The sequence below is a fragment of the Martes martes genome (assembly GCF_963455335.1).
Source record: "Martes martes genome assembly, chromosome: 11".
In the NCBI taxonomy this organism is placed as follows: Eukaryota; Metazoa; Chordata; class Mammalia; order Carnivora; family Mustelidae; genus Martes; species Martes martes.
Genome location: NC_137899.1, coordinates 21,594,089 through 21,620,835, shown reverse-complemented (window position 1 = coordinate 21,620,835; position 26,747 = coordinate 21,594,089). Strand labels below are relative to the sequence as shown.

The window sequence follows — 26,747 nt, the reverse complement described above, 5'->3', positions numbered from 1 at the left end:
AAAAGCACAAGCAACAAGAGAAATTACTGATAAACAGGACGTGATAAAAACTAAAAGCTACTGTGCTTCAAAGGACACCATTAAGAAAGCAAAAAGACAACTCACGGAATGGGAAAAAATATTTGCAAATCCTACCTCTGGTAAGGGTTTCACATCCAGAATATATAAAGAACTCTCACAACAGAATAAAAAAAAAATAAACCTAATTAAAAACCAGGCAAAGAATTTTCAAAACATTTCTCCAAAAAAAGATGGTCATACGTGCCAATAAACACATGTGCCACATTAAAAGATGCTCAAAATTATTAGTCATCAGGGAAATGCAAATCAAAACCACAATGCGATAGCTTCACACCCACTAGGGTGGCTATAATCAAAAAGATGGACAATAACAAGTGTTGGCAACGATGAGGAGAAATTGGAAGCCTCAGACACTGCTGGTGGGAAGATACAATGATGCAGCTGCTTTGGAAAATAGTTTGGCAGTTCCTCAAAAAATTAAGCATAGAGATACCATTATAATTCAGCAATTCCACTCCTAGATATATACACAAGAGAGCTGAAAAAAATTCCATCCACTCAAAAACTTGTACACAAATATCCATAACAGTGCAATTCACAACCGCCCAAAGGTGGAAACAACCCAAACGTCAACTGATGAATGGATAAACAGAATGTGGTACATTCATACAATGGAATACTATTCTGCCATAAAAGGAATGAAGTCCTGATTCATGCTACATGAATGAACCTTAAAAACATTATGCTAAGTGAAGGGGGCCAGACACAAGAGGCCACATATTGTATGATTTCATTTATATGTAATGGGTAGAATAGGCGAATCCTATTCTAGAAAGCAGATTAGTGGCTGCCAAGGACTGGGGGAGGAGGGAACGGTGAGTGACTGCTAATGGATATGAAGTTTCTTTTGGGGGTTATTAAAACATTCTGGAATTAGATAGTTGTGTTGTTTGCACAATTTTGAGAATATGCCAAGAACATAGAATGATATACTTTAAAGGAGTGGATTTTATGGCATAGGAATTAAATTTCAATAAAGCCACTATAAAACATGCACATCCACACACGTGAATCACGGGCTTGGCCAAGGGTCCCAGGGAGGGAACTATATTGGGCGGCGTGTTCACTGCAAGGGCATCTTTGCCGATCAGTTATCCCGTGTTCTCCAACTTGCTACTTTCTCTGTGGAGATCGCTGATGAAAATCTGACTTGTAAGACTATGATTAACGCTGAGAGTGAGAGTGAGCTTGGTAGAGTGGAGAGCACGTGGATAGTAGAGATGGGCAGATCTAAGTTCAAATCCTGACTCTGCCACTTACTAGCTGTGCGGGCTCAGGTGAGATGCTTCATTCTTCTCTGCCCCACTTTCCTCAGCTCTTTACAGGGTCATAGGATTAAAAGGCAAACACATGTAAAGTGCCTGGTAAATAACAATTGTTCAGTCAACGGTAGCTCTTACTCTTAGTCCTGTCTTGTCAGCATAAGTAATATTATGGGGCCCTTGCCAGCGTTCAATAACACCTACCACACGGCTTGGAAATTATCTGGAATTTCTGTTTTCCTAGATACTTTCATCCTTCAGGCTAGATCAAAGAGTCCGAGTTTTTGAACTACAAGATTTTCTAAAAATCACGTGATCCCCATATAAATACAATGGTAAATTAGCTTTAATATAGAGCGAGCTTTTGCAAATCAGTGAGAAAAAGATTAAGAGACCAGTAGGAAACTAAGCAAAAACCATGAAAAAAGCAACTCACACAAAATATACACAAGTGGGTAATAAACACATACAAAATGGTCACCCTCATTAGTAATCAGGAGAGGGCTAATTAAAGGAAGGAAACATTTAAACTTATTAAATCACCGAATATTTGAAAATCTTCAGTGAGATACTGGCCAAAGTTCAGGAAACATTCTCATATACTCCTAACAGGGGTATTAACGGGTACAATATTTCTAGAGGACAATTTAACAATGACATCAAAAGCCTCAAAAATATTGTACTCCTGGACTCAGCAGTCCTTTTCAAAAAATATACCTATGGAGGGGCGCCTGGGTGGCTCAGGGGGTTAAAGCCTCTGCCTTCAGCTCAGGTCATGATCCCAGGGTCCTGGGATCGAGCCCCGCATCGGGCTCACTGCTCGGCAGGGAGCCTGCTTCCTCCTCTCTCTCTGCCTGCCTCTCTGCCTACCTGTGATCTCTGTCTGTCAAATAAATCAATAAAATCTTAAAAAAAAAACCTATGGAAATAATCATGAACATGTACAAAAATTTAGCTACAAGGATATTCATTCATTGACTTACTTATTTATCTTGAAAGAGAGTGAGACAGAGATTAAGTGTGCTTGTGCAGGGGTCGGGTGGGATGGGCTGGTGGGGGAGAAGCAGAGGGAGAGGGAGAGAGAGAAGAGAGAGAATCCCAAGTAGACTTCCCGCTGAGTGTGGTACCCAATGTGGAGCCCAATCTCACCACCCTGAGATCACGACATGAGGCAAAACAAGAGTCGGACGCTTAACTGACTGAGCCACCCGGGTGCCCCTAGGATATTCATTTATTAAGTGCAATACTTTTAGTAATGAAACACTGAAAACAACCGATATAGCCAGTGACAGGGAACTGGTGAAATAAATGATGGAACACATATGTAACGGACTAGCTAATAACTTGAAAAGATGCTCACCACGATCCAAACAATACAAGACTATCTCATTTTTGTAAATTGTTACCTAGGAATAACCAGAGCCAGCATTGGTTAATTCTATGTGACCGGATGAGGCTACTTTTTCTTTTCGTATTTTGTTGATATGTATTTTCCACAGTGATCCTGCATCACTTCTATATTAGTGAAAAAATATTTTTTTAAAATAACTTGACTCAGGGAGGCCCAAAGCCTCCAGGAAGGCCTACTCGGCATGCTCTGTCAGCTCACTGAATATCCACTCTCCCACCTCCAAGTCCCTTCTTCCTCCAGTCGAGTGCCATCTCCCAGGGCCAGGGCACTGCTCTCTGCTCCTGTCTGGGTCCTCCCCCTGCACTATCACCCCAGGGCGATCACAAAGTCTCTCAGCACCTCCATCCTGCCATCTGCAAGCCCTTCAAGGTAACACCCACCTTGCCGACCACCCCTAGGACCCAGCACTCCAACCCAGCACCCCTAGGACCCAGCACTCCAACCCAGCACCCCTAGGACCCAGCATTCCCAGGACACATGCTCCACAGAAGCTGGCTGGCGCCATCATTATGAGTCATCTGTTCAGTCCCAACAGGGCTGGGAGAAGTCCTTCTGCTTCAAGGTGCCAGAAGTTCCCTGGGCCACACCGAGAGTCCCCAGACACCTGGCCCCACATGGCCACATGCAGGTGGGAGAAGGGCTCCCAGGGAGAAGGAAGCTTAATCAGACCCCTTCTGAGCCGCCTGAGAGTTGTCATAAGTTTTTTAAGGGCAAGAGGGCAAAGCTGGGTGTCCCCCCAAATGTCCACCGAGATATCAAAACACCAGTGCTAGGAGCCCACTGGGAGGTGTGCTGCTCTGAGGGTCCCAGCAAGCAGCTTTTTCTCACTGGGGGGCAGCGATCTGTGGTTTCCACCCTTTCCCGGGTGTGGGCTCGTTTGCTTGGTTTTATGACCCCCTTCTCCTCCTCAAAGTGCCGTGTGTGGATTTTCCTCCTAAGCGAAGTTAACTCAAGCGACGTCTGCCTGAGGATGTTCAGGCCCTAAGATGACTTGGAGCCTACTACACTCTGGGGTCACTTCCCTGATCTCCCCGCCCCCCGCATCCCAACTAAACTCACAGGGAAGTCAAACCTGGGCGCTCCTCCTCCCTACACAATCCTTGAAACAGAGTCATCCTGAAGGTGGAGGCTAATTCACACGAATGTCACAGTGTGGGGCTCTATCCAGAGCTTTCGGTGTTTCTTAAACTTTCATGCTTTAATCTTAAAAATGCATGTAAATTTTGCTTGAGACTCTATTTTTGCCCCGCTGTATTTCCTTAATTCTAAGCTGTATTCCCCCCCCCCCCAAACACACTGTAACATCTTTAAAATCCAAATGGATTCTTAGAATCAACAGTGGTTATAATTTAATTGGCAGGTTTTTTCCCCCTATGAAATACAATGATAAAAAAAAATCATTTCCCCTAGAAATGCTGGCAAAGAACTGGAAGATGCCGGCTCTCTGCTGGGGGTCCCCCCATTTATGGGCCATCTCTAGCTGAGGTTTCCTTTTGAGCTGTTAAGTCCAGCAGCATCTAGAACACAGCCCTGGCCAAGGCACCGGGTCTCGCTGTGAACGACGCTCCTCAGGTGCCCCTTCCGGGGATACTCCGTGGCATTGCAAGGAAAGAACTTTGAGCATTTATGATGGGCTGGGCCTTGTGCTAAGTGCCGTTATGTCCCCTTCACCTCCTCTTCCCAACAACCCGATGAGGTTCTTTTACAGACGGGAAAAATGAAGCTGGGCGGCGTGATACGACTCCCAGGACGGAAAGAGCCTGGGCTTTGACCCTGATAAGCAGGCACGGAACCAGCACAGACGTCTGCTCTCAAACATCTCAGTCCCCTCTCTGTTCACAGAACAGGGGTCCAGGACCCCTGGGGTTTGTTTCAAAAGCAACCCTCATTTGCCTGCAGGGGGGCGAGCTCCCTGGCCTCTCCTCCTGGCTCCGCAGGCCCTGGGCATGCCCTCACTGGGAGCCCAGATCAAGTGGGAGCTCAGAGAATGAGAGTTGGTGCCAAAGAAGACAGAAGGCCGGTCTCCGCCCCCAGCAACACCTCACTTCAGATCTTACTCCAGCCTGTGGGTCCCTTCCTTCTAAACCCATTCTTTACCTGGAACTTCCAAACTCACCTTCCCACAACACTTCCTGCCCTTTGCTCTCAAATTCTGGCCTGTTTTTTGCTCCTCCTGTAATTTATGCACACACAGCAGTTAACCTGGACTTCTCAGACCTGTCCCCTCTGGCGGGCAGTAACGGCCGCCATCTCCTCATGAGGTAGCCCTCCTTGTGACTGGCACTGTGGTTGGAATGAACAAGCGGAGGCCCAGAGCAGTGAGTCCGCGTGCCCGGAGTCACACAGCCTGCAGGCGACAGGGCCTAGACGTCAGGTTAAGATCTGACTGCAAAGCCCACGTTTGTCCGTCTCCACCAACAGGCTCCGCTACAGGCGACCAGACACAGACACGAGATTCGGGCGGCTTATACCGCGTTACCCATCTCTGGAGCTCTGTGTCTTCAGCGCAAGCCTGACTGCAATCATGTCAGCAGAGCTAGCTTTTTAACGTGGCTCCACCGCCAAGGCTCCTCCCCAGCTCTCTACCCCAGCCAAGGAAGGACTCTTCCTCAAAGGAGTTTTCAAAGTGTCATGAAACCCTAACTCCAAAATCCACCCTTAAGCCAAGGCCCACACCTCCCTGCTGGCTTGGATCCCCAGTCTGTACAGCTCGCACCGTGGTTATACCTGGGTACACGTGTGTCTCCCCCAGGAGCTGTAAATTTCCTTAAGCACCTCTTTTTTCGAAAGGGGGAAGGAGGGCCATACCTTTGAGGATCTCAAGAAAGCCATAAAACCAATGCCCAGAAAAAGTGTGTGCACACAAATCAGGCCCTCCAAGAGTCTTCATGCAGTTGGAGGGTTTTACATATCCCAAGCCCAGCATCTGCTCTGTGTCCCTCCTATGCCAGGCAGAGGGCTCTGTTCGGGTGGTGCTAAATAATTTCATTAAGGATGGGATGCCTGGGTGGCTCGGCCAGTTGAGCGTCTGCCTTCGGCTCATGTCATGATCCCAAAGTCCTAGGATAGAGTCTAGCACTGGGCTCCCTGCTCAGAGGGGAGCCTGCTTCTCCCTCTTCCTCTGTCCCTCCCCCTATGCTCATGCTCTGTCTCTCACTTTCTCTCTCTCAAATAAATAAATAAAATCTCTCAAAAAAAATTTTTTTTAAAAGTATAAAATGAATAATAATTTTATGAAGGAAAAATGCCCCCACTTTTTTCTCCTCCTCCTCCTCCTGCCACTGTCTTTGGTCAGAAAGAATGCAGCCATTCACTTTATGACACTTTCTGTGAGATACTTTCCCTGTTTCTCCCTCCTGAGGTCTCTGTACCATCCATCTTCCCTCGTCCTCTGTGAAGTTCCACCACCATCTTGTTCCAGGCCCGGAGCCTTCCAGCCTGGTCTCTAGCCTCATGCCACCCACACCCCATCCCCAGAGGCCTGCCTGCTCTGGTCTGAATGTCTGCGTCCCCCTGACTGCACATGTTGAATCCTAACACCCGGTGGGATAGTGTTAAGAGGTGGGGCCTAGGAGAGCTGATCCGGTCATGAGCCACGAGCCCTCAGGAATGGATGGGATTAGGACTCTCATAAAAAAGAGGACCCCGCCACCAAAGCTCCCTCACCCCTTCTGCCATGTGGGGACACGATGGGAAGTCTGTGACCCAGGAAGGATTCTCACCAGAATCTGACCATGCTGGTGCCCTGATCTTGGACTTCTGGCCTCCAGAACTGTGGGAAACAAGTTTGTTGTTTACAAGCCAACCAGTCTGGAGTATTTCATGACAGAACCCAAGTGCACTCGGACATGGCCCTGTACCCCTCCTCCTTCTGATGGATTTTGCTGGCTCTGTGCACTGGGAGCTTATGGCCCTACTCTCTCTCACAGAGGACCTTGCCCCTGTAACTGCCCATGGTGGCCTGGATTTCTGGCAGCGGGAGACCGAGGAATCCTCACGCAGGTAATCCAGCCCTCTGCCCCAGCCTCAGCCCAGCAAGGCCTCCCCTTGCCCCAGACACAAAAGCACCACATGAACGCCGGCCTGTCAATTTTCAGTCTCAGGGGCTCCTCTGGGTCGCAAAGCGTCCCTGTGCCAATTAGGAAAAGGTGCCCGCTCTGGGTGGATGCAGCCGGAAGGACACACAATTCCTCGGGCCCCGGGCTGGTGCCTGGAAGGGGCCTTCTTGCGCACCTATTCCTGGCAGCTTTGACAGAGAGACGCACCTGAACTGAGTAACACTGGAAGGGCTGACGAGTCATCCCGGACAAACTGATTCCTCCATCTGACTCCATCCCATACCCGGGTCCCCAGCACCACGATTCACAACGGCCAAAAGGGGCACAAGGCCCAAGTGTCCATCCGTGGGAAAATGCATAAACAAAATGCAGTAGACACACACCACGGAATATTACCCATCTGTGAAAAGGAAGGAAATTCTGATACACGCCACAATATGGAAGAACTTGGAGCACATTATGCTACAGGAAATAAGCCAGTCACAAAAGGACGAATGCTGCATGCTTCCATTTGTCTGAGGTCCCTGGATTAGGTAAATTCATGGAGGCAAAGTAGAGGTTACCAGGGCTGAGGGGAGGGAGGGATGAGGAGCTATTGCTTAACGGGTGCTGAGTTTCTGTTTGGGCTGATGGGAAACTTCTGGAGATGGCTGGTGGTGACAGATGCACAGCGCTGTGCTTGTGCTCGGTGCAGCCGAATCGGTTACAGTAGTAAATACTACGTATATTTTTAAAAAGTTTAACAATTAAATCTGCTTTTATTGTGGCTTAAAAAAAAAAAAAAAAAAGGAAACGGCCCACCTGCCTTTACCTCACTTTGAAAAGATAGGAGGATCTATTCTACTTTCCCAAAGAGCCAGCCGCAACCAGAACATGACCTCAGTACCTAACTCCCAGGTGCTCCCATCTCCACAGGAGCCTAACACCCTTGGACACGCAGCCACTTGAGACCCCGCTGGATGAACGGTGCAACATAAAGGGAGACACGCTGTCCCTCCTGCTGGTCCCCTCCACCCACAGGCCCCATCCCCACCAGCAGCTGGTTTTTTCAGGAAGGCCTCGGCCGCCAGGCCCGTTCTGGGTAGGCCTGAACAGCCATCCTGTTATAAATCCTTCCCACAAAGCACTGGAGACTGGTGCTCGCGCTGTGCCAAGAAGTCTTTCTCTGACCATCTGTAATCCATTCAGAGGCAACTGGCAGGAAATGGCAGCAAGGAAAACCCCAGCGCCACGCAACTGGTGGGACCACCTCTCCTCGTGCTCCCGGCCGGCAACAGGAAGTCGGCCCTTCTCGGGACACAGAACATCTGTGGGGGTTCTGGAAGCTGCCGGGTGGCTGTCAGGGGGCTCCATGGGCCCGAGACAGATGCTCACAAAATTTGGTAAGGAACGCATGCTGCACTGAGTTTTTAAATCAGCTCGGAAGGAAACTCATTTGAAAAACCAAAACAAACCCAGACCCTAAGAGGGAAGGGAAAAAATCGTATGAAAACTAACCTCAAAAATGCTTTCTTCTGATTTCTAGGTTCAATTAGACCACAATTTCAAGTAGTTCAAATCCTCTCGCTGTGGCTCCCCCTCCAATCTGGCATTGTCAGCTGCCTCTTCCTATTAGTGACGCTCTCACTTTTTGGCACTAAAAACAGAGGCCCTCAACGCGCTGCAGTGGCGAGCTGGGTCCAGCATGGGCGCATGCAAGAGCCCATTGTTAAATTTTCAGGAATATGGTGAGCCAATTGTTAAATGATTAAAAATTATATGAGCTTACAGTTAAATGTGTTATATATCTTAAAAAGAATACTCAAAGTTGATCAGTTCCTATTTATTTTGCTGCCTTTTACTATTATCTATGCTTTTCAGCATGGGCTGACTCTTTTTTTCTAGAAGGGTCCAGGGATATTTTAGGTTTTCAGTGTCTCATCTCAGTCACTCCACTCTGCCATTAAAGGCAAAAGGGACCAGGACAATATGTCAATGAATGAGCGTGGCTGCATTCCAATAAAACTTTATTTACAAAAACAGGTGGCAGGCTCAATTTCAGAGATGGGCCATAGGTTGTGAACCGATGCTCTTAAAGTTATTTACACCTGTTGTATCTGTGTGGTGGAAATCCCATATCACAGCGTTTGGATGCGTATCTCTTTCCAACTCTGAGTTCAGTGATAGCATGCTAGCTTATAATATGGTGATGGGAATTTACACCATGGAAATTACCAAACGCTACAAATCAGGCATTATTATTATTATTATTATTATTATTATTATTATTATTTTGTTGATTAAATTTGAGAAAGCGACGGAGAAAATTATTCAAAAGTATACCATGTCTATAGCTGTATTGTGAATAGCACCAAAAAATGAGGACATGTTCTCTCAGTACTTGAAAACTATTCTCCAATTCAACAAGGAAGTCACTCTCGTCACCAACGATCTAGTGAAGTTCCAACACACGTCTTTGTTCTTTCACTTTCATCTTACCCACTGATTTACATGAAAATATCAACCAACATACTTATGTCAGAGCTATACTTGTTTGTCAAGTTCGATTTCAGGTTGGCTGGATCCCAGAGTTTGGCAAAAACCAATGAAAGCATCCTGTTAGAATCAACGGACTATGTGAAATTTACAAAAGAGAGTATCAACTATTTTATTATTTGTAAACTGTATGTGAAGCAGCCTCTCATGGGTAAAATATATCCTACACATATGTATCCATGCCCATTTATTCAGAGGGCAAGTTGTAAAACATTTAATAGCAGGACACAGATTGTGATGGGAAAGAACTGACAGATGAACCAGGCAGCAAGAACTAAGGGGAGTGTGTGTGTGTGTGTGTGTGTGTGAGAGAGAGAGAGAGAAAGAGAGAACAACCCTCCCCCAGCACACTGAATGGAAAAAGCAAAACACACAAACCTGACCAAACCAAAAAGGAGCATGCTTCCTGAAAATTCTACATCCTAAGAAACTAAACTGTGTTGGATATGGAGGAAGTATACACGTGGCGTAGATGATGAGCTTTATCTCTCCTCAGTGCTGAGGGCAGGCCCAGGGCTCTCCATGACTCCTTTTCCTAAAAGTGACTTTCTGGGGAACTTACAGCCCTCACCAGGGCTCTCCTTGTGCCAGTCTGTCCTCACACAGTGCCCAATGTCCAAATCCTATCCCTGATGAAGCATCCATTCATTCATCCTTCAAACATGAACTTGCCTCCTATGGCATGTCTTCACCAGGGTCCAGATAGAACCACAAACCAAAGAGCCCCTGCAGGTCAAAGGTTGTGCAGACAGTAGACTGGAATTTTCCTTTCTGGAGTCCCTCAGCACTCAGGCCACTTTTTACCCTCTAGGTGGTCAGTGTTTCCAGCCCCCTGTGTGGCAGGTTCTTGAGTTCCTGGGAGGCAGGGCCCAGAGCTTTTCCACCATTACGTCCTGTGCAGAGCCCAGCCTAGTGCCTGGGCATTTGGTCACTTCCTAGTGAATCAGTGGTCCGCAACGTACTACTCTAACTTCATAGCTCATCCCTCATCCTGGTGTACAATTTAACTGGAGCAGGTTGCCAGACCCAGGTTAAATGCTGGGCTCCAGCTAAAAGGTGGCAGAAAGATTATTTTAGGTGTAATTATCTCTTTCCTTCTCCAAATTAAAGAAGAGAAGGTCCAAATTAAAGGAGAAGAGGATCACTTGAGCGTGTGGGGTAATGTTGCTCAAAGTTTGTGAACTCATGCTCTACCAACCAAGATGGGGTCACACTTGACTTCCGAGGTTTGCACTACAAAGCTCACCCTCTCTAGATTCCTATGATTATGGGTTTTCTCACTACACATACGTCCTATTGAAATGCTGGTGTGCCCAGTCCTTGGCCTTGTTCCTCTTTGCCTTAAATCACGGGGGTTCAACTCCTTACCCTGGAAATTGGTAATTAGAGGGAAAGACTGTATTTTTGCCTTTTTAGGGGGAATTGAAAATTTCACCCCTGCTGATGAGAAACAGGTCTTCTTTATAGATGAATGTCAGCCAATAAATGTAGATAAAATGAAAGAATTTGAAAAAGATCGTTCTACAACCCCCCCAAGAAGTAAGCGATCCAAGCAAGGATTATCGACGGATACCAAGCCAATTCCATGAAATCTCTTATCGGGGAACTGGGCATTCACTTGGTGCCAAAGCAGCACCCACAGAACGACATGCCGATTGCAGAAGGAAAACGGCTTTGGCATGGAGAGAGGTGGGCACCCGCTTACCGAGCGACCAATACCTAATAATGGCGTGCCCTGACATGGCGAGATGCTTAACGAGGCACTCAGAATCACTCAGAATTCTTGCCAAAATGCAGAGCCTAACTTGGAGACTTTAGCTCTAAAACTTCAACTATGAGGGAAAAACAAGGCCTAGAAAAACAAGATACATGACACCATGAGCAGAATGTGAAGCATTTTAAATGGCAATGTTTTATAGATGACACACAAAAATATATACATAAACATCCATACAGATATACACACACATATGGGGGGCACTATTCTAGATTAAAACTGATTAAAGAGACATAACAGCCGAATGTAACGCATGAACCTTGATAGAATCTGGCTATATACATTAAAAAAAAAAAAAAAGCAGCTGAGAAGAGAGTAGCTATAAAGGTTTTTGGGAGGATAACAGGGGAAGGATGAACATGAACTGGATATTAGATGCTACTGGGGATTAACATTAGTTTTCTAAATGTGATGCTGGTGTTACGATGATGTAGGAGAATGCCTTTGTTTTTAGGGGACGCAGGATACAGTATTTACAAGTGAAGTGCCATGCTGTCTGCGACATACTTCCAAATGTTCAGCAAAAGCACACATACATATTTATAATAAAATGAGGCTCTGAGAACTTAAGTGAGTAGTGGCCCAAGGTTGCACAACCAAGATGTGTCAAAATGATAAATATTTCGAGGTGAAGTGTCATGCTGTCTACGACTTATTTCCAAATGCTACCAAAATTTCTATCTTTATAGGAAAGCACAGAAGAAATGTGCACTAATTTTTCACTCTAAGTGGAGCTTAGATGAAGGGCTATAGTACTATCGTTCCGGCTTTTTTGTACGTATGAAAATTTCAGTATCAGTATAAGATGGAGGGCACAGAAAGGAGGACGCCAGGTGGGGGTTACATCAGATCTGAACTGGGAAACTTTAGGCTGTGCAGGGGCCCAAATTACAGCACTTTTCCACTGAACTTACACTGCTGGCAGAGGGACCCACATGGAACCACTAAGTGCAGCCGGGCCTTTTTGCATTCTTGCTCCAAATATCCACCAAAACAGAAACTTCAGGAGTCCTGCCAATGCTTAGAATCTCAACAACTTTGAAAACATCAGGCGATAAATCAAGGAAACTCATAAGTCATCTCCAGACGGCATTTAAAAAGGAAGACGTACGTGTGGAATTGTTTAAAGGACGTAGAGTTTCAGTTTTCTAAGACGATGAGAGTTCTGGAGATGGGCTGCATAACATGAATGTCCTTAACACTACTGAACTCCTTAAAAAGTAAGATGGTTAAATTCTTTGTTATTTGTATGTAACCGCAGTTTAAAAAAATAAAAAAAAAAGAGGAAAGGAAGAAAAGAAATTAAAATACAGGTACATCAAGATGGGGGCCTGAAAAACAAATTGGATGCATAGCTGAAATGAAGCGCTCTGCTGGTTGAAAATACCTGAGGAAGGAAAAAGGGAAGGTACAGTCCCTCCTCCTCCATCAGGTCAATAGTGGAATGGTCTGGTAGACAGTGAAACGGCCTTGAAGCGGGAAGACTCTAATGCCGAAGTACATGGTGGGTACAGCCCTCAGGGGTCTGGGCTGTGCAGCCTGAGAGGCTGGGGGAGGCTTCCTCAGAGAGAGAATGTGGCCCGGGGCCCTGCAGAATGAGAAGCATTCACTTGCGGGGAAGGTTCTAGAAGCGGAGGACCCCACTGAGGCAGACACCGGGACCAGGAAGGAGCAGGGCTTGTCTAAGGCGGTGAGGGGCAAACCACCTATGGCATTTGGAGGGGTGAGGCAGGCAGGACCTGGACTACAGCGTCAGCTTTGGTCACTCAGGAAGTGATGAGAGGTTTTCATTTGAGGAACAACCTGATACAATGTGACTTTTCAGGAGATTAATTTTGAAGTGGTATGCAGGAAGATGGAGTCAGGGAGACCAATTAAGCAGCTATTATAAAAAATCTAGGTAGGCTACGAGGCAAACTAGCCTGGGGGTGGGGGTGGGGAGAGTGCGGGAAGAAATGGGGAGGCTCAGAGAATCACTCTAGAGAGGAGGGAGGGAGGGTGGGGAGATGGGGGGGCTTTCTAAAGACAGCAGAGAAGGCAAGATACAGAGAAGGCTCTGCGCCTGCCTAGTGGCATCACGGGGTGCGGTTGGGACCCCTGTGGGGGTCTGTCCAGTGCAGCGCACCAGAGGCGTGGGCTGCGCACTTGCGGGGAAGGGGCCAGGACTGGAGGCGCACACGCCAGAGTCACCACACAGAGGTAACGTCTGTGGTGCGAGCTGGGAGCCGGGTTCGCCTGACACAGAACAAACTCTGGAGGGAGGAGCGGACAGGAGCTGGCAGAAGAGGCATAAAAGTGGGTGTCACCGAGACTTTGGAAAAGAAAGTATAATTTCTAAAACGCTCCAAGAAGGTCTACTAATGAAATCTCTAATCATTCCATTGAAGGCTGGATTATCATCTACTGCACTTGCATGAAACTGAACGTATCTCTATTTTCCACTATCTTCTGCAGTTCGGTGTTTGGCCCGAGCCTCTGAAGGTGGCAGGACTCATATGAATTCCGTGTTCTCTTCCAGCCTTGCCCTGCTTCTCAGAAGATGGCGAGAAAGCCAAGCACAGTCAAGGTCAAGGATGCAATGCAAGGAACAGAAGAAGCCTGGAGTTTGAGGACAGGGCTCCCAGGGCTGTCTGTCACGGGTGGGTTGGCCAAATGGAGTCAACCCTACCCACATGTGACTGTTTTCACCTCCCCGTGTTTGTCTTTCTTCCAAACCAGCCTAGGGCAGATTCTGTTGTGTGAGGAAGGTGCTCCAACCCACATGCTCTCAGCCCCTGCCGGAGGGGTCAGGTCACCTGCCGGCAGACTAAGGGGTCTGGGGTCTGTCAAAGGCCACCTGAAACCCCACACTGAGGAGGTGACCAAGCAGGAGTGGGGACAATACTGAAGAGGAAACACATGTCAAGAGCTCTTATCTGTGAAACCACTGAGGGTGAGTGAGAGAGAGACAGAGAGACAGAGAGAAACGCCAGCTCCTTCGGGACCAGCCAGGTCGTCACACACAAAAGCCCAAGTGCCCAGGTTAACGGAGAGTAGGCGAACCCAAGTCCCAGAACCAGACGTCACCCCATGGCCCTGGTCCTGGCCTCCGTGGGAGAGGCATTCTGTGCCTTTCTCGGCTGCTCCAGTCCCCTTGGAGCCTGTGACAAGGAGGGTGTCAGTGTGGCTGAGGAAGCAAAGGTCTTTCACACCCACTTAGCGGGCGCATCACCCTTCAAAAGGACACCTCTAAGGTGGCGGGTATTGAAAAGCTATCTTCTTTCCATCATCGGAAGGAGTGCAGCCTTCATGAAAACGCTAACAACAGAGAACCTGAAAAGCGGCCTAGAAGATGTTCAAAAGGGGGGAAAAAGAGAGAAATCATCACTGTAGATAGATGCCCCTGGAGTTGCTTGGCAACCATCTTTGCTAACACCTTCTCCCAAAAAGGAACAGTTTGAGTCAGCTCCTGAGATTCCCCTGAGGCCAGGACTCCGACCACAGAGGCCTCAGAGCGGGCGGCGGGAGTGGGGGGAGCTCTGAGATGGGAAAGCGGGTCACTGGGGGCAGGGGTGGGGCCCCCTCTGCAGGCTTCCCCCCATGAGGGGGGAAGGAAACTGCAACCATTTTGCTTAAGGACACACCCTCTGTCACAGGGCTGGTCCTGGGGTGAGGCTAGGGAGGCGCCCAGGGTGCGACAGTTAAGGACGTACCTCCTCAAATACGGGTCCTGGGGGTCCCGCCTGCCTCACTTTTGTCCTAAATCTGCTCCTGGGGCAATACTGGGACCCAGGGCTTAAGGATACAGCCTCTGGGGTCAACCTGCCTCTGGGTTCAAATCCCAGCTCTACTACTTCCCAGCTGTATCACCTTGGGTAAATCACTTAACCTCGCTGAGCCTCAGTTTCCAATCTTTAAAATGGGGCTGATAATAGGAATTGCCTCATAGGTGGTCATAAGGGTTAAGTGAAACAATGCACACTTAGCTCTGTGTCTGGCTCCTGGTCAATGCCCAATAAAGGCAGCTAGGACTCTTATTTTTAAAGATATGTACGCAGTGACCTAGAACCCCTTAAACCAGCCCTGTGGAGTCACAATCTCTGGGAGTGGTCCTGTGTTTTTGTTCTTCAAAATCCCTTCGCAAGGGATTCTCAAGGTGGACAGAGCCAAGAGTCATTTCTCAGAGCCCATAAAGAGCGATTCAGAAAGTTGGGTGAACAGCAAAGCCCCCCCAAGAGCCCCCAAAGCCCCCCCGAAGAGCCCCCAAAATCCACTCCCGGTGCTCCTGATTCAGTACACCACAGGCTGGGTTGCTCAGGACCTAGAGATTTCAATGCACGGTCCCCAGAACGACCACACTCCAAAAAACTGAACCTGGTAATCACTTATAAAAACTAATAGCACAGGGACATCAGTCCAACTCCTTGTGACTGGATTCCTGGCATCCTCAAAGAACCCCAGTAAACCCCTGTAAACCCCAGTAAACCCCAGACACATCCCTGGAGCCTGTGCAAGTGGCCGTTCCACCAAGGCCAAGGAGAGGACCCACATGCCTGGTAAAAGCAACGGTCGTGACGAGAGCTTACATTATTAAGCACCTGCTGTATGCCACAGAGTATCCCATCAACAACCCCAAGAACTTATCCCCATTCTGAAAAGGAGAAAATTGAAGCTCAGAGAAGTGTGGCACTCCACAGCTAGGAAGGAGCACAGGTGAAATTTAAAGAACTCTCTCTAAAACTTCCGGGTCTGCAGTGCCAATGCACTCCTATGCTAAAATACACAGGACATAAAATCTACCACTTGAACCATTTTTAAGCATACAGTTTGGTGGCATGAAGTATGTTCAAATGGGCTTGTAGCTGTCGCCACCATCCTTCTCCAGAACTTAGTCATCTCTCCCGACTGGAACTCTGTGCCCATGAAACACTAAGTCTCCCTTTCCCACCCTCCCCCTGCCCCTGGCAGCCAGCGCCCTACTACATCTCTGTGAATTTTACTACTTTCGGAACCTCTGTAAGTGGAACATACAGTCTCGGCCCCTCTGTGCCCAATATATATATATATTTTTAAGGTTTTATTTATTTGAGAGAGAGAGAGCGCACATGCGCAATACGCAGGGAGAAGGGCAGAGGGAAAGGGAGAAGCAGGCTTCCCGCTGAGCAGGGAGACCAAGCAGGGGCTCGATCCCAGGACCCTGGGCTCATGACCTGAGTTGAAAGCAAATGCTTAACGACTGGGCCCCCCAGGTACCCCATGCCCAATATACTCTTAGAAAGAACCAGATTCTACTTAGTCTGATAGGACCAAGCTGGGAACGTGTCTCAACCATCTTTATACCCTGGTTTGTGGCATGGGTTTGGGTGCCCTGTGTCCCCACGCCAGGTGTGCAGGTGCAGTCCCTCACTCCCGCCAGAGAACCCCATGTAGCTCCCTGGAGTAGATACACTGACCACTCCTTCCATCACGGAGTCATTTTCATCTTCCCCACTCTGGTGACCTAGTACCACTTTGTCCTGCTCTTGGGAGTACTTACTGGGCTTCCTTTTTCCTTTAAGTACCTAATCCTTTAAACTTGGCAAGTGGGATTGTGTTATGAACCACAGGTACGAGGATAAAACATCTGCCTAAAAACAAAAGCGCTCCTCACAGTGGGACTCCAGCTTTGCTTAGAGGCAACTGGGTGAGCCAAGTCTAGCCCCTGAATGCTAAGGCTCCTCGAGCTCAGCCCACTTGCAGGAAGGGATTTCCTAGCCTCCCCTCATTAGTTCAAGTGCCTCAGGGTCTCAAGCCAGGTCCATTTGGCTGAAGTGGCCAGTCTGAGCTCTGCCACAGGAGAGAATGAGAGGATGCCAGCCAAACAGCATTGGCTGGAGCATGTCATCGACACAACATTGCACCAGGAGTTTCAGGAGAGAGAGACGTGGAAGTCAGTTTTTGACATTCGGTTTCCACAATATGGAAAAAGGCCAACCCACTGGCTAACCATCTTCCTCTCCATTATGGCTACATTGGATTATTACATTCACAATTGGACTCCCAGGAGTCAAGCCCCACAGACTCCCCCTGTGAGGTGAAACCAGAGAGGGCACTCCCAAGAGCTGGATGTTTCCCCCACCCAGGGCTCTCTTCTCCTGAAAGGAGCCAGGGCACAAGGCGCCCTCTCCGTGTGGTGCTGTGCCAGCCCGGGGAAGGCCACTGCGGGCAGTGAGCAGTGCTCCTCCTACCCTCCCGTGCTGTCTGTCCTGCTCTCTGTGGTGCAGGGGGCACCTCAGCCCCTGCCCCCTGCCACGTTCTCAGATTCTCCCTGTGGTGCCTCATCCACAAATAGTTGTTAGCTATTCTTGTGAGGAGGAGTGAGGTCAGGAACAACCTAAGTCACCATCGTGGGGACGTCACTCCTACTGTGGTCACTAAATGATCCTAGTGTGCAGGTGTAAGAACCGGGCTACCTCAGCCCACGGGGTCCGTGGGTAAAAGGGAATTTGACCAGGGCAGGGTCTTACTGTGTCTGCTACCACCTTAGGTCTACTTCTGAAGGATGTCATGAGTGAAATGAAGTGTTGCAAAGGACAGGTTAGTCCAAAGGACAGAAACACACATACACAGAAGAGTGAGCAGGAACAGAATTGGCCTCACTCTTCTAAATCACTTCAGAAGCAGAGCCGGCCAACCCCTGAGAACCACAGGCTGCAGTGAACACGGCCTTCCAGTTCTAAGTAATGCCACAGACCACTTGACACCCAGGTCAGAAGCCCTCAGGAATGAGACCTCCTCTGCCCACCCTATCTCCTCATCTTGAACATGGGAATCCTGAAGCTAGCTGCTTTGCTCTCTGTCATGTGCATCCCCAATTCAGACAAATCCCGTGGGTAATCAAACTGCACAGAAAGCCAGTTGTATTTCCAGCCTGACTTTAAACATACTCCGAGATCCTTAATGCTTCACCATTATCGGAATCGGCGCCTTGGGGTCTCCTCTACCCACAGCAAGGGAGGGCTGGGCCACCCAGAATTAGAACCTGAATCTCACCACTGTCACCATTTATGACAGAATGGAACTGAAGGTTTGGAGAAGCCATCCTGAAAACCTTAGGAGGAGAGCTCCTGCAGGGAGCGAGTCCGCTCTCTTTAGCTCCTCCTAAATGCAACCCAGGGCCCAGGGATGTCACAGCTGCATAGACACCTGCCAGGGGTTCACTGGGGTTGACCCTCCCCCGGGATGTAGGCCTAAGACAGAGGCAGGCAGGAGCAGAATATTTCTGTGAAAATCCTAAGTCTACTTTCCTTTGTCTTCTTTTCCAGCATCCCCCTACACCAGATTCTCTATCTGGGTGATTTTTACCATGCCCCAGTGGAACTCTGGCAATGTCTGGAGATGTCTTGGGGACGGGAGCCACTGAACTCTACTGGTAGAGGCCAGGCTTGCCACTAAGCAGCCTGCAATGCCCAGGATGGTCCCCCACCATAAAGAAGGAATGCCACTGTTGGGAAACTTTGCTAGAACTCTCTGCTCTGCTGTCATCCCTCTAGGGACAGACTTCTTTGTTTCTAGAACATTCTATATTCTCTCACGTGTTGGGCCTTTGCACGTGTTGCTTCCTTTAACTCTGTCCTGGCCAGCCCTGCACATGGAGACCTCCATTTGTCCTCCAGATTTTGGCACACATAAAATATCCTCAGAGGAAGGCCTTCACTGAGCCCCTAATGTAAGTGAGGTCCTGCCAACATGCCGCTCAACGGCACCCCAATGTTTCCTTTCAGAGCGCACACCGCAGTCACCACAACTTTGTGGCAGCGCCACGAGGCAGAGGCTGTGCTATTTCATGGCTGTCTCCCCACACCCAGCCCAGGGCTGGCGCGCTGCGAGAGCTCGCTCAGTCTCCAATGCACGGCCGAGGCCAAGAATGCAGGAGGGGATATTAAAAACTCAGCAAGACACTCAGAGGCTTTAGTGATCATCCTACCGCACAGGCACCAAAAGGCGAAAGTGGCAGCTCCTTGTGGAAGGGCCACGGACCACTCTGTAAGATGAGTGGTTACGGTGGGACACCAAGCAGCACCTCCAGGGGATGCCATTATCCACACTGGGGGATCGGCGGGGGACGGTGCAAGAAGGAAAAACCGTGTATGAATCTACTGGAAGCCAAGGGGAATGGGGGATGGGGTGGGAGCAGGGAGACTTCCTTTCCACCGCATACCCTTTTGGATTTCGTAACCTGTGACCATTACTAAAGAAAATAAGAAGCATTTGGATGGCTGGATCTGTATAAAAGTGGACATCTTCTAGAGATTAAAAAAAAAAAAATGGCTCGTGTAGAATGACACATGATGAGAGCCCAGCACAGCGAACCGTGCTTCGAAGCCAAATTCACATACAGTGTTTCAAAGTGTGCCCACCCTCACTTCCTGTTTTGGAAGGAGCCAGAGCCACATTTTCTCCACATGAAGACCCCGGCACATGGAAATGCTTGTATGGATAAAGAGTCACTCATTTTAGAAACTTTATGTTTTCCAAACTAGATGGCTTTGAAAACATGCATTTTCTCTCTTTCTCTCTCTCTCTCTCTCTGCTTTGTGGTCTTGGTCCTGGCATCCCCCTCCCTGCCCCATCAGTTGGAGGCAACTACAAAGCTTATTCATTCTCCAGGCCTTTCTCCTCCTTTCCAGCCTGCCTCCCTGCCACCTGGAGGCCACTCGGTCTCTCCTGTCCTTTCATCCCAAACGCTGGGCGAGACGAGAGAGACAATCATGAAACGTCAAAGCGAACAAATGTTGCTGCTTGTTAGCCAAAAGGGAGACAGGTAGGCTTCATGGGCAAGGAAGGTGAAATTAATGCAAAAATGAGGTTTATCTGTGTAATCTGTGGACTTGGTGTCTTCCCATCTCCTATTAGCATAGATACAGAGTTGTCTGTATAATGACAAAAGGAAGCTCCCTGCGGATTCCCATAGATCCCCACCACTTGTGCCTGGCTTCCCTGGCTTGGCTTCTAAGAACGCCTCACTCTTCCCCAGTCAGCTGCCACCTTTGCCTCCAATTTGCTCCCATCCCGCCACAACGGCAAGCCTCCTAAACCTGAGCTGAACACGTTCCCACGTTCCCGGCTTCCTCCTCTGTTCCAGCCCAACTCCGCCAGCACCTCAGGGAAGAGCAGCAAACTCTTACAGTCACGGTGAGACCTTACTAGCCCAGCAGAGTTTCCAAATCGGACGCATTCCGTAAGTTTACCTCCATCAAATCAGAACATCTGGGAACATTAAAACACAGACAAATGCCCACAGAAACCAGCATCAATTTCCCAAAGACCCAAACAAGGATCTCTGGAGGGCTTCCTTGTCTCAGTGACGAGATAAAACAACTTATCGATCAATTTTTTGAATTATTCTTTACATCTCCCCAGTCCCCAGAGAGATCTCTGTAAACCCTCCTTAGCCATAGGCCCGAAACTGCCTAAGTATATTTTCTAACTCCTGATAAGAGTTATCAATGACTACATATTAATTGCACTCCACAAAACACATGGATGTCATAGAAAGCGGTTTCTAAAAAATCGCTAGCTTTATAAAATTACGATAACACGGTTTACTCTAAAAATGAAATTTCTGATACAGGATCTCTCTTCCATTTGTCACCGGGTAGTTGAAAGTCCTAGTTAAGTATAATAATAAACTGTTCTAGAACCGGTTTCATTAATAAATGATAATCATAATAACAGTTAAAAAAAGGAATAGAGGCAAACATTATGTGCTTTCTGTTTGCTGGGTCCTTTTCTATTATCTCAGTCAGTGCTCACAACCCTGTTAGCACCTCCATTTTATACAGATCTAGGCACTCATGAGCCATTTACACACTGTTCCCGATTTACAAATTGACATCCTTAAAAAAAGTTCAGGGGAGCCTGGGTGGCTAAGCTGGTTAAGCCTCTGTCTTTGGGCCTGGGTCATGATCTCAGGATCCTGGGATCGAGACCCACAACGGGCTCTCTGCTGAGCAGAGAGCCTGCTTCCTGCTTCCTCCTCTCTCTCTGCCTGCTGCTGCTCTGCCTACTTGTGATCTCTCTCTCTCTGTCAAATAAATAAATAAATTCTTAAAAAAAAATAAAGTTCAGGTGAGCCAATGAGAAACAAAGACCATCCTTCTAAATCACAGAGCTTTTTTCCAATTAGCTGGGGGAAAAAAAAGTCTTCAGATAAATCTATGAAGCTAGAGGGAGAAAATTATTTTAAAAGGTTAGCTAGATGAATGGCCTTCCTTGGAATTTTCTATCATGGATGAATTTCACATCTTAGATTAGACTAACAAGGTTTCTGGGACCCTTCTCCCCCTGAAGGAATGTCGGTGCCTCAATGGTCCAGGCTGACTGAGGTCCACTTACTCTCTACTTCGGGAGGACATGTGAGCCTCGGTTTTGAAACTCAGACCCTCAGTGTTCTCAGACACCTAAAGGCCACACAATCTTCACAAACTATTTGCTTGTGTAGGAGATGCGGTAATGTTTGCCACCAAGAGATTATAAAATGAGAAAACAGACCCAGTGTGTAGTAGTTAGCTGAGATATTTTTAAGGCGAGGGCTGTTGTTTCTTTAAAAACAGCCTGGAGTGGTATGACTGGATCTCAAACAGGGGTACATTCTGTAGAGAGAGTCAGGGTCAGCCGTCTCAAAGGGACCCTGGGGGATGTGTCATCCCACTCCCTTACTTTACAAGTGAGAGGACAGGCCTGGAGAAGGGAGCCGATGTTCCCAAGGTCATGCAGGGGTACTTTAGGAAGCTGCCCCAGAGCCCTCTCTCCTGCTCCGTGGGCACTCCAGGCCGCCCTCGGCGTAACCCCCAGTTACCACATCCAAGCACGCAGTTCGCAACACCTTCTGAACCCAGGTGACAAGCTGGCAAGGTTCGAGGGTGTTTTGCCAAATTCCTCTTGTCTGTGATTTTTGCAAACTTTGGATGAAATAACAACATGAATGCGAAGAATTCACTACGGAAATTCTGAAGCATCCGGTTAATGTTTCCTACTGATACAGGTGGAGAACCGAAGCCACAAAAGGTGAAAGGAAGAAGGAAGCACATTCCAATAACCAGGCTATCCCAAACGCCGGCAAGTCCTTCCTGGGTCTTCTGACGCTGTGGCCAAATACAGGCAGAAGGCAAAATGTTTCTTCTTTCACATTTCCAGCCTAACTTTCCTCCCTGAGCTTCATCTATAAAATATCCCATATCACAACAACGGTCACAGCAGCGTTATTCATTATAGCCGAAAGGCAGAAACAAGCCAAATGCCCATCACCAGATGACTGCCCAAGTAAACCGGGGTCTATACACACCATGGAATATTATTTAGCCGTAAAAAGGGAAAAAATTCTGACACCTGCTACAGTGTGGATAAATGATGAAAATGTCATGCTAACTGAAATAAGCCAGACACAAAAAGACAAATACTGCATTTTAGAGAGAGAGAGAAAGAGAAGGGGGAGGAGAGAAAAAGAGGAGTGGGGGAGAGAGAGAGAATTTAAAATAGGCAGAATTCTGCCTAGAGGCAGAAGATAGCACAGAGGTTTCCTGGGCTGAGGGGAGGGGCAATGGGGAGTTATCGTATAAAGGCTGCAGGGTTCCCGGCTGGGATGATGAAAAAGTTCAGGAAACGTACAGAGATGATGGCTGTACAACACTGTAAATGCATTGAGCACCACTGAATTATACTATTTAAAATGGTTAAAATGGTAAATTTCATGTTAGAGTTCTTTCACCGCAGTTTAAAGTATATTCAACTATGGATCACAGCCCTTGATTTCACACTTGGCGTTCCTTACCCATTCGCTGCCATCAAAGCCCAAACTTCTTCCCAAGACCTGCTCCCTCCCAGCAGCATCACGGCCAGTCTGTGTGCTTCCCACACATGGGTAAACAATGATCACACCTAGGTCACTTTGCGTCCTGGATGTCCTTTCCATCCACAAACCCATATCCATCTGGAGGTCACCCATGTGGTGACTCCAACAAGGCCCATGGTGAGACTAATGCAACCAGTGTTTCTGGAGATCTCAGCAACCAAACATGCCGATACAGAGTCCCAGTGCGACCCTTCAATTCCTCACCATGATGGCGGGGGTGGGGATGGGTCGTGATAGATATTGACTACTGTATCCTCCACCTCTGCAGACAACCGTATGCAAACACCAGGGAGACCTTCAGGCACTGCTAAGCCAAGCCTGCTCCACCAGGCCCACGAACAAAGAGATTTCAACCCATGCGTGGCTATTTGGTGAACTCAGCAAACGCACGTTACACCGAACAGTGGGCGTCCTTAATGCAAACTCATATAATTAGGAGCTAAATCTTTGTACCTTTACAGGACAAAAGCTGTAATAAGCAGGATGTACCACTTGTGACTTCTGAGGAAAGGAGAGCTTTTCATTTTTCCTTAAAAGAATCTGTCTCCCAAGAGGCAAAGAGAATCTGTGAACAACAGGCTTTTGAGACAGATGCAGGGAGGAGGGGGCAGAAGACGAGTTTTGGGTGGGTATGGTCAGAATCTGCCGCCTAGGCCTGAAAGGTACCAATCGGTGACACACCATGACCTTTACTCAACTTATTTAAAGGTTTTCACAACCTCATCTTCCTTTGTGGAAACCTTTTCACAGCCAGTGATCTGACAATGGAGTCCCATGAGCTCTTAAAGATCTCAAGAGTTTGTAAAGAAAACCAATTTCGAGAGATACGTTCCATTGCCAACACACATGGACATTTAGCGCCAATAAGCTGCCACTTGTAAGATTTCCACTTGACATCGTTCCCTCGTGCATCCTGGAGACACATGGCAGGGATCACACTAAGATATTTAGAAGCAAACATCTTTAGAATAAGGTTTCGTTCCCGAAGTGATTAATTAGCAGGAACACTATGCTAGAGAACTGTCCTTGAATATTTTAACCTCCATGCTCTTTTTTCCAAGGCACAGATTCTCCTCTGGCTGGATGGTCAGGAAATCCCTGGGCCCAAAAACCCGACCGTCTCAGGTACTGATCCACAAAACGTTTCCAAGTAGGTTTTAACTGCCTTCCGGGGTGATATCCTGGTTTAGGAGGGAGACCATTCTTGGGAGTCTGACTGGCCTTTCCTCCATTCGTTCTGGATGAGCAATGCTCCCACGGCCTAGTGATGGCTGAACTCCTTCAACACTTCCCACCAACCTTTTCTGCCCCCTCATGCCTTCCTCCCACCCCAATTTCAGCCAGCCATGTTTACAAGACACCAGTGAGTAAATCGCAATTCAAATGAACCCATCCATTTGTTCAACAGAAAGTGGCCTCTGGAGTTGCTTCCACGTGAAGCCCAGAGGCCAGAGTTACATACGGCAGGCCTGCAAACGCAACCAGGATATGATTTATTTATGATGACCATGTGTGTCTGATGCCCAGTTCCAGCAGGCTGTGGCTTCCCTCCCCTGCCTCTGTCTGGGATGACCTATTGCCTCACTGTGTCCCCTTTCGGGGACTGTATTTCCAGGCTGGGGAAACAGAGATGTGCAACCGGCTGGGGGCTGCACACACATACACCCCTAGCCCTGCCTGCCGCACAGCCATCTGTAACCAAACGCAAAGTGGGCCGAACGTAACTTGCTGCGAAGGTCTGCCATGTACAATGGTTTTCAGTGGAGAGTGGAGAAGTAGCTGCTGGAATGACCGACCATGTGGGCTCATTAAGCTGTTGTGTATTCGCCCACAAGGAAGGCTGGGATGCTGGTGAAGAGAGCCCCGCACCTCATTTCAGAGATTTCGAACCCCACCCCCCCCCACCCACCATTCAGCAATGATGCTCCAAAGGTGAATGGCAGATACGCATCAGAAGGTCCAAACGGGGGACTCCAGCTTAAGTGCTGTAAACTTCTGCCTTCCACAGTCACCCCCCTTCCCCCCACCCCAGTTGTATTTATACTTTGAAAGAAGTTAACATGAAGCAGTAGTCACCTGGGCGTGCTCGATTTTTGACAAGCCTTAGTCACTCTGTACCCAGCAGAACAATTCACATTATAGTCAAAATCCTGTGAAGATTCTACCACACATGCTAACACTAAAATGCCAGTAGCTCCACTTACCTTCTTTATTAAGCCTCATAACCTCCCTGTTTTTTCCACCCTCTTTTCCAGCCTCTTCTAAATCTACATCTGCAGATGAAAAAGAAAAGGAGAAAAGAAAATGAGGGGAAAAAAAAGATCAAAAAGGGGGGAAAAGCCAAAGTCAAGGGGGGGGGAGGGAGAGTGTTTATTTGCAAACAGATCGATATAAATACTGAACATGAAAATCTTTCAAAAATTGACAATGCAACATTTTCTCCCAAGTCCGGATTGCCATCTACCTGGCCCAGATAGGTACCAAAAAAACTATGCAAGCAGCAACAGAGTAGCCTTTTAAACAGATACACCGTGGGGCTGTGAAAGCCCACCCCGCGGGCTGCCACGGGGAGCCGGGCACAGACAGACAGACAGCCAGCCCTGGCAGTAGGGCCTCTCTCTGTGCATTGATGATCTGTCTCTGTGTGTATTTATTTAGAGAGAGAGGGAGAAGCATGGAGGACACCGGGGGCCACTCTCTCTCTCACACACACACTTTTTCCCAGTGGCTCTAGGTGAATGGAAAGGTTACAGGATAATAAAAGGAGGAGGAGGCGGTGGGGTTCTTACTGTCGGAGCAGTGTAATTTGGCGGCGTCGATCCAGGAGGACCAGGGTTTGCCCAGAAACGCCTCCGGACTGGGCACTTTGCGATCCAGTGTCGCCATTGCTCTTCCTTCTTGTTGCTTTTTCCCTGTTCCTTCGGCAGCAGCAGCCGAGAGACACGGGATTCGAGAACGCTCCGACGTCATCTTCGGAACGTTCCGACATTGAGTGCTCTGAAAGGGGGAGGGAGGGAGGGACGGGAGGAGGGCGCGGGGAGGCGGCGGAGGAGGGGAGAGGGAGAGAGAGGAGGAGGAGCCGGAGTCGGCGCTCGGCGCCCGGGGCCGGCTGGCCTCGCTGGGCGGTGCGCGGCCGCCAGAGGCAGCAGAGAGGCGCCCGCAGCTCGCCGCGCGCCCGCCCGCCTGCCCGCCTGCGCGCCGGGGGAGGGGCCGCGCGCCGGGGGAGGGGCCGCGCGCCGGGGAAGGGGCCGCGCGCCCCACCAGCGCCGCGTGCCGGGGCCGGGAGGCTGCGGCGAACGCGGGCGTGGAGGTGCTGCGGCACCGCCGCCTCGGTCGCTTCGTGCGCCCGGCGGCCGGAGCCCGCGTCCGAAGGGCCGGGGCCTGCGGAGCCTGCGGGGCAGAGGCGGCGGGTGGGCTGGCCGGGGAGACGCACGACCCGGGGCCGGAGGCGGGGAGGTCTTCCCCGCAGAGTGGCCGCCAGACGACGGAAAGTTTTTTGCACGCAGCCCTTCCAGCGTTTCCTTCCCTCGCCGGCTCCCCGTCGTCCACGGTGAGGCGCCCCCCACGGAGACCCACCCCCACCGCCGCGGCCCAGTGAGGGGAAGCCGGGCAGGGTTTTCCCCCCTCCGGGCATCCCAAGCCAGGGAGGGACCCCGGTGATGACCTCTCCTCCCAGCCACCACTCCCTTCTCCCTTTCTCTTTCCTGTCACGGTGGACCTTGGGACCGTGGAGGATTCCGCGGATGCCTTT

The 26,747-nt window shown here is 48.9% G+C and overlaps 1 protein-coding gene across 4 annotated transcripts in view; it reads right to left on the bottom strand.

Annotated features, from left to right (window-relative positions):
- Window positions 1-25,966, bottom strand: part of ATXN7L1 (ataxin 7 like 1) — a gene marked incomplete at its 5' end in the record, with an annotated part of 239,365 nt that extends 213,399 nt beyond the window's left edge. For all 4 annotated transcript variants that reach the window (XM_080817908.1, XM_080817907.1, XM_080817905.1 and 1 more), the window contains 2 exons: window positions 25,201-25,269; window positions 25,786-25,966. In XM_080817908.1, coding sequence (XP_080674034.1) covers window positions 25,201-25,269; window positions 25,786-25,966 — 250 coding nt within the window. The remainder of the gene's footprint in view (window positions 1-25,200; window positions 25,270-25,785) is intronic.
- Between the last annotated feature and the right edge of the window lie 781 nt (window positions 25,967-26,747).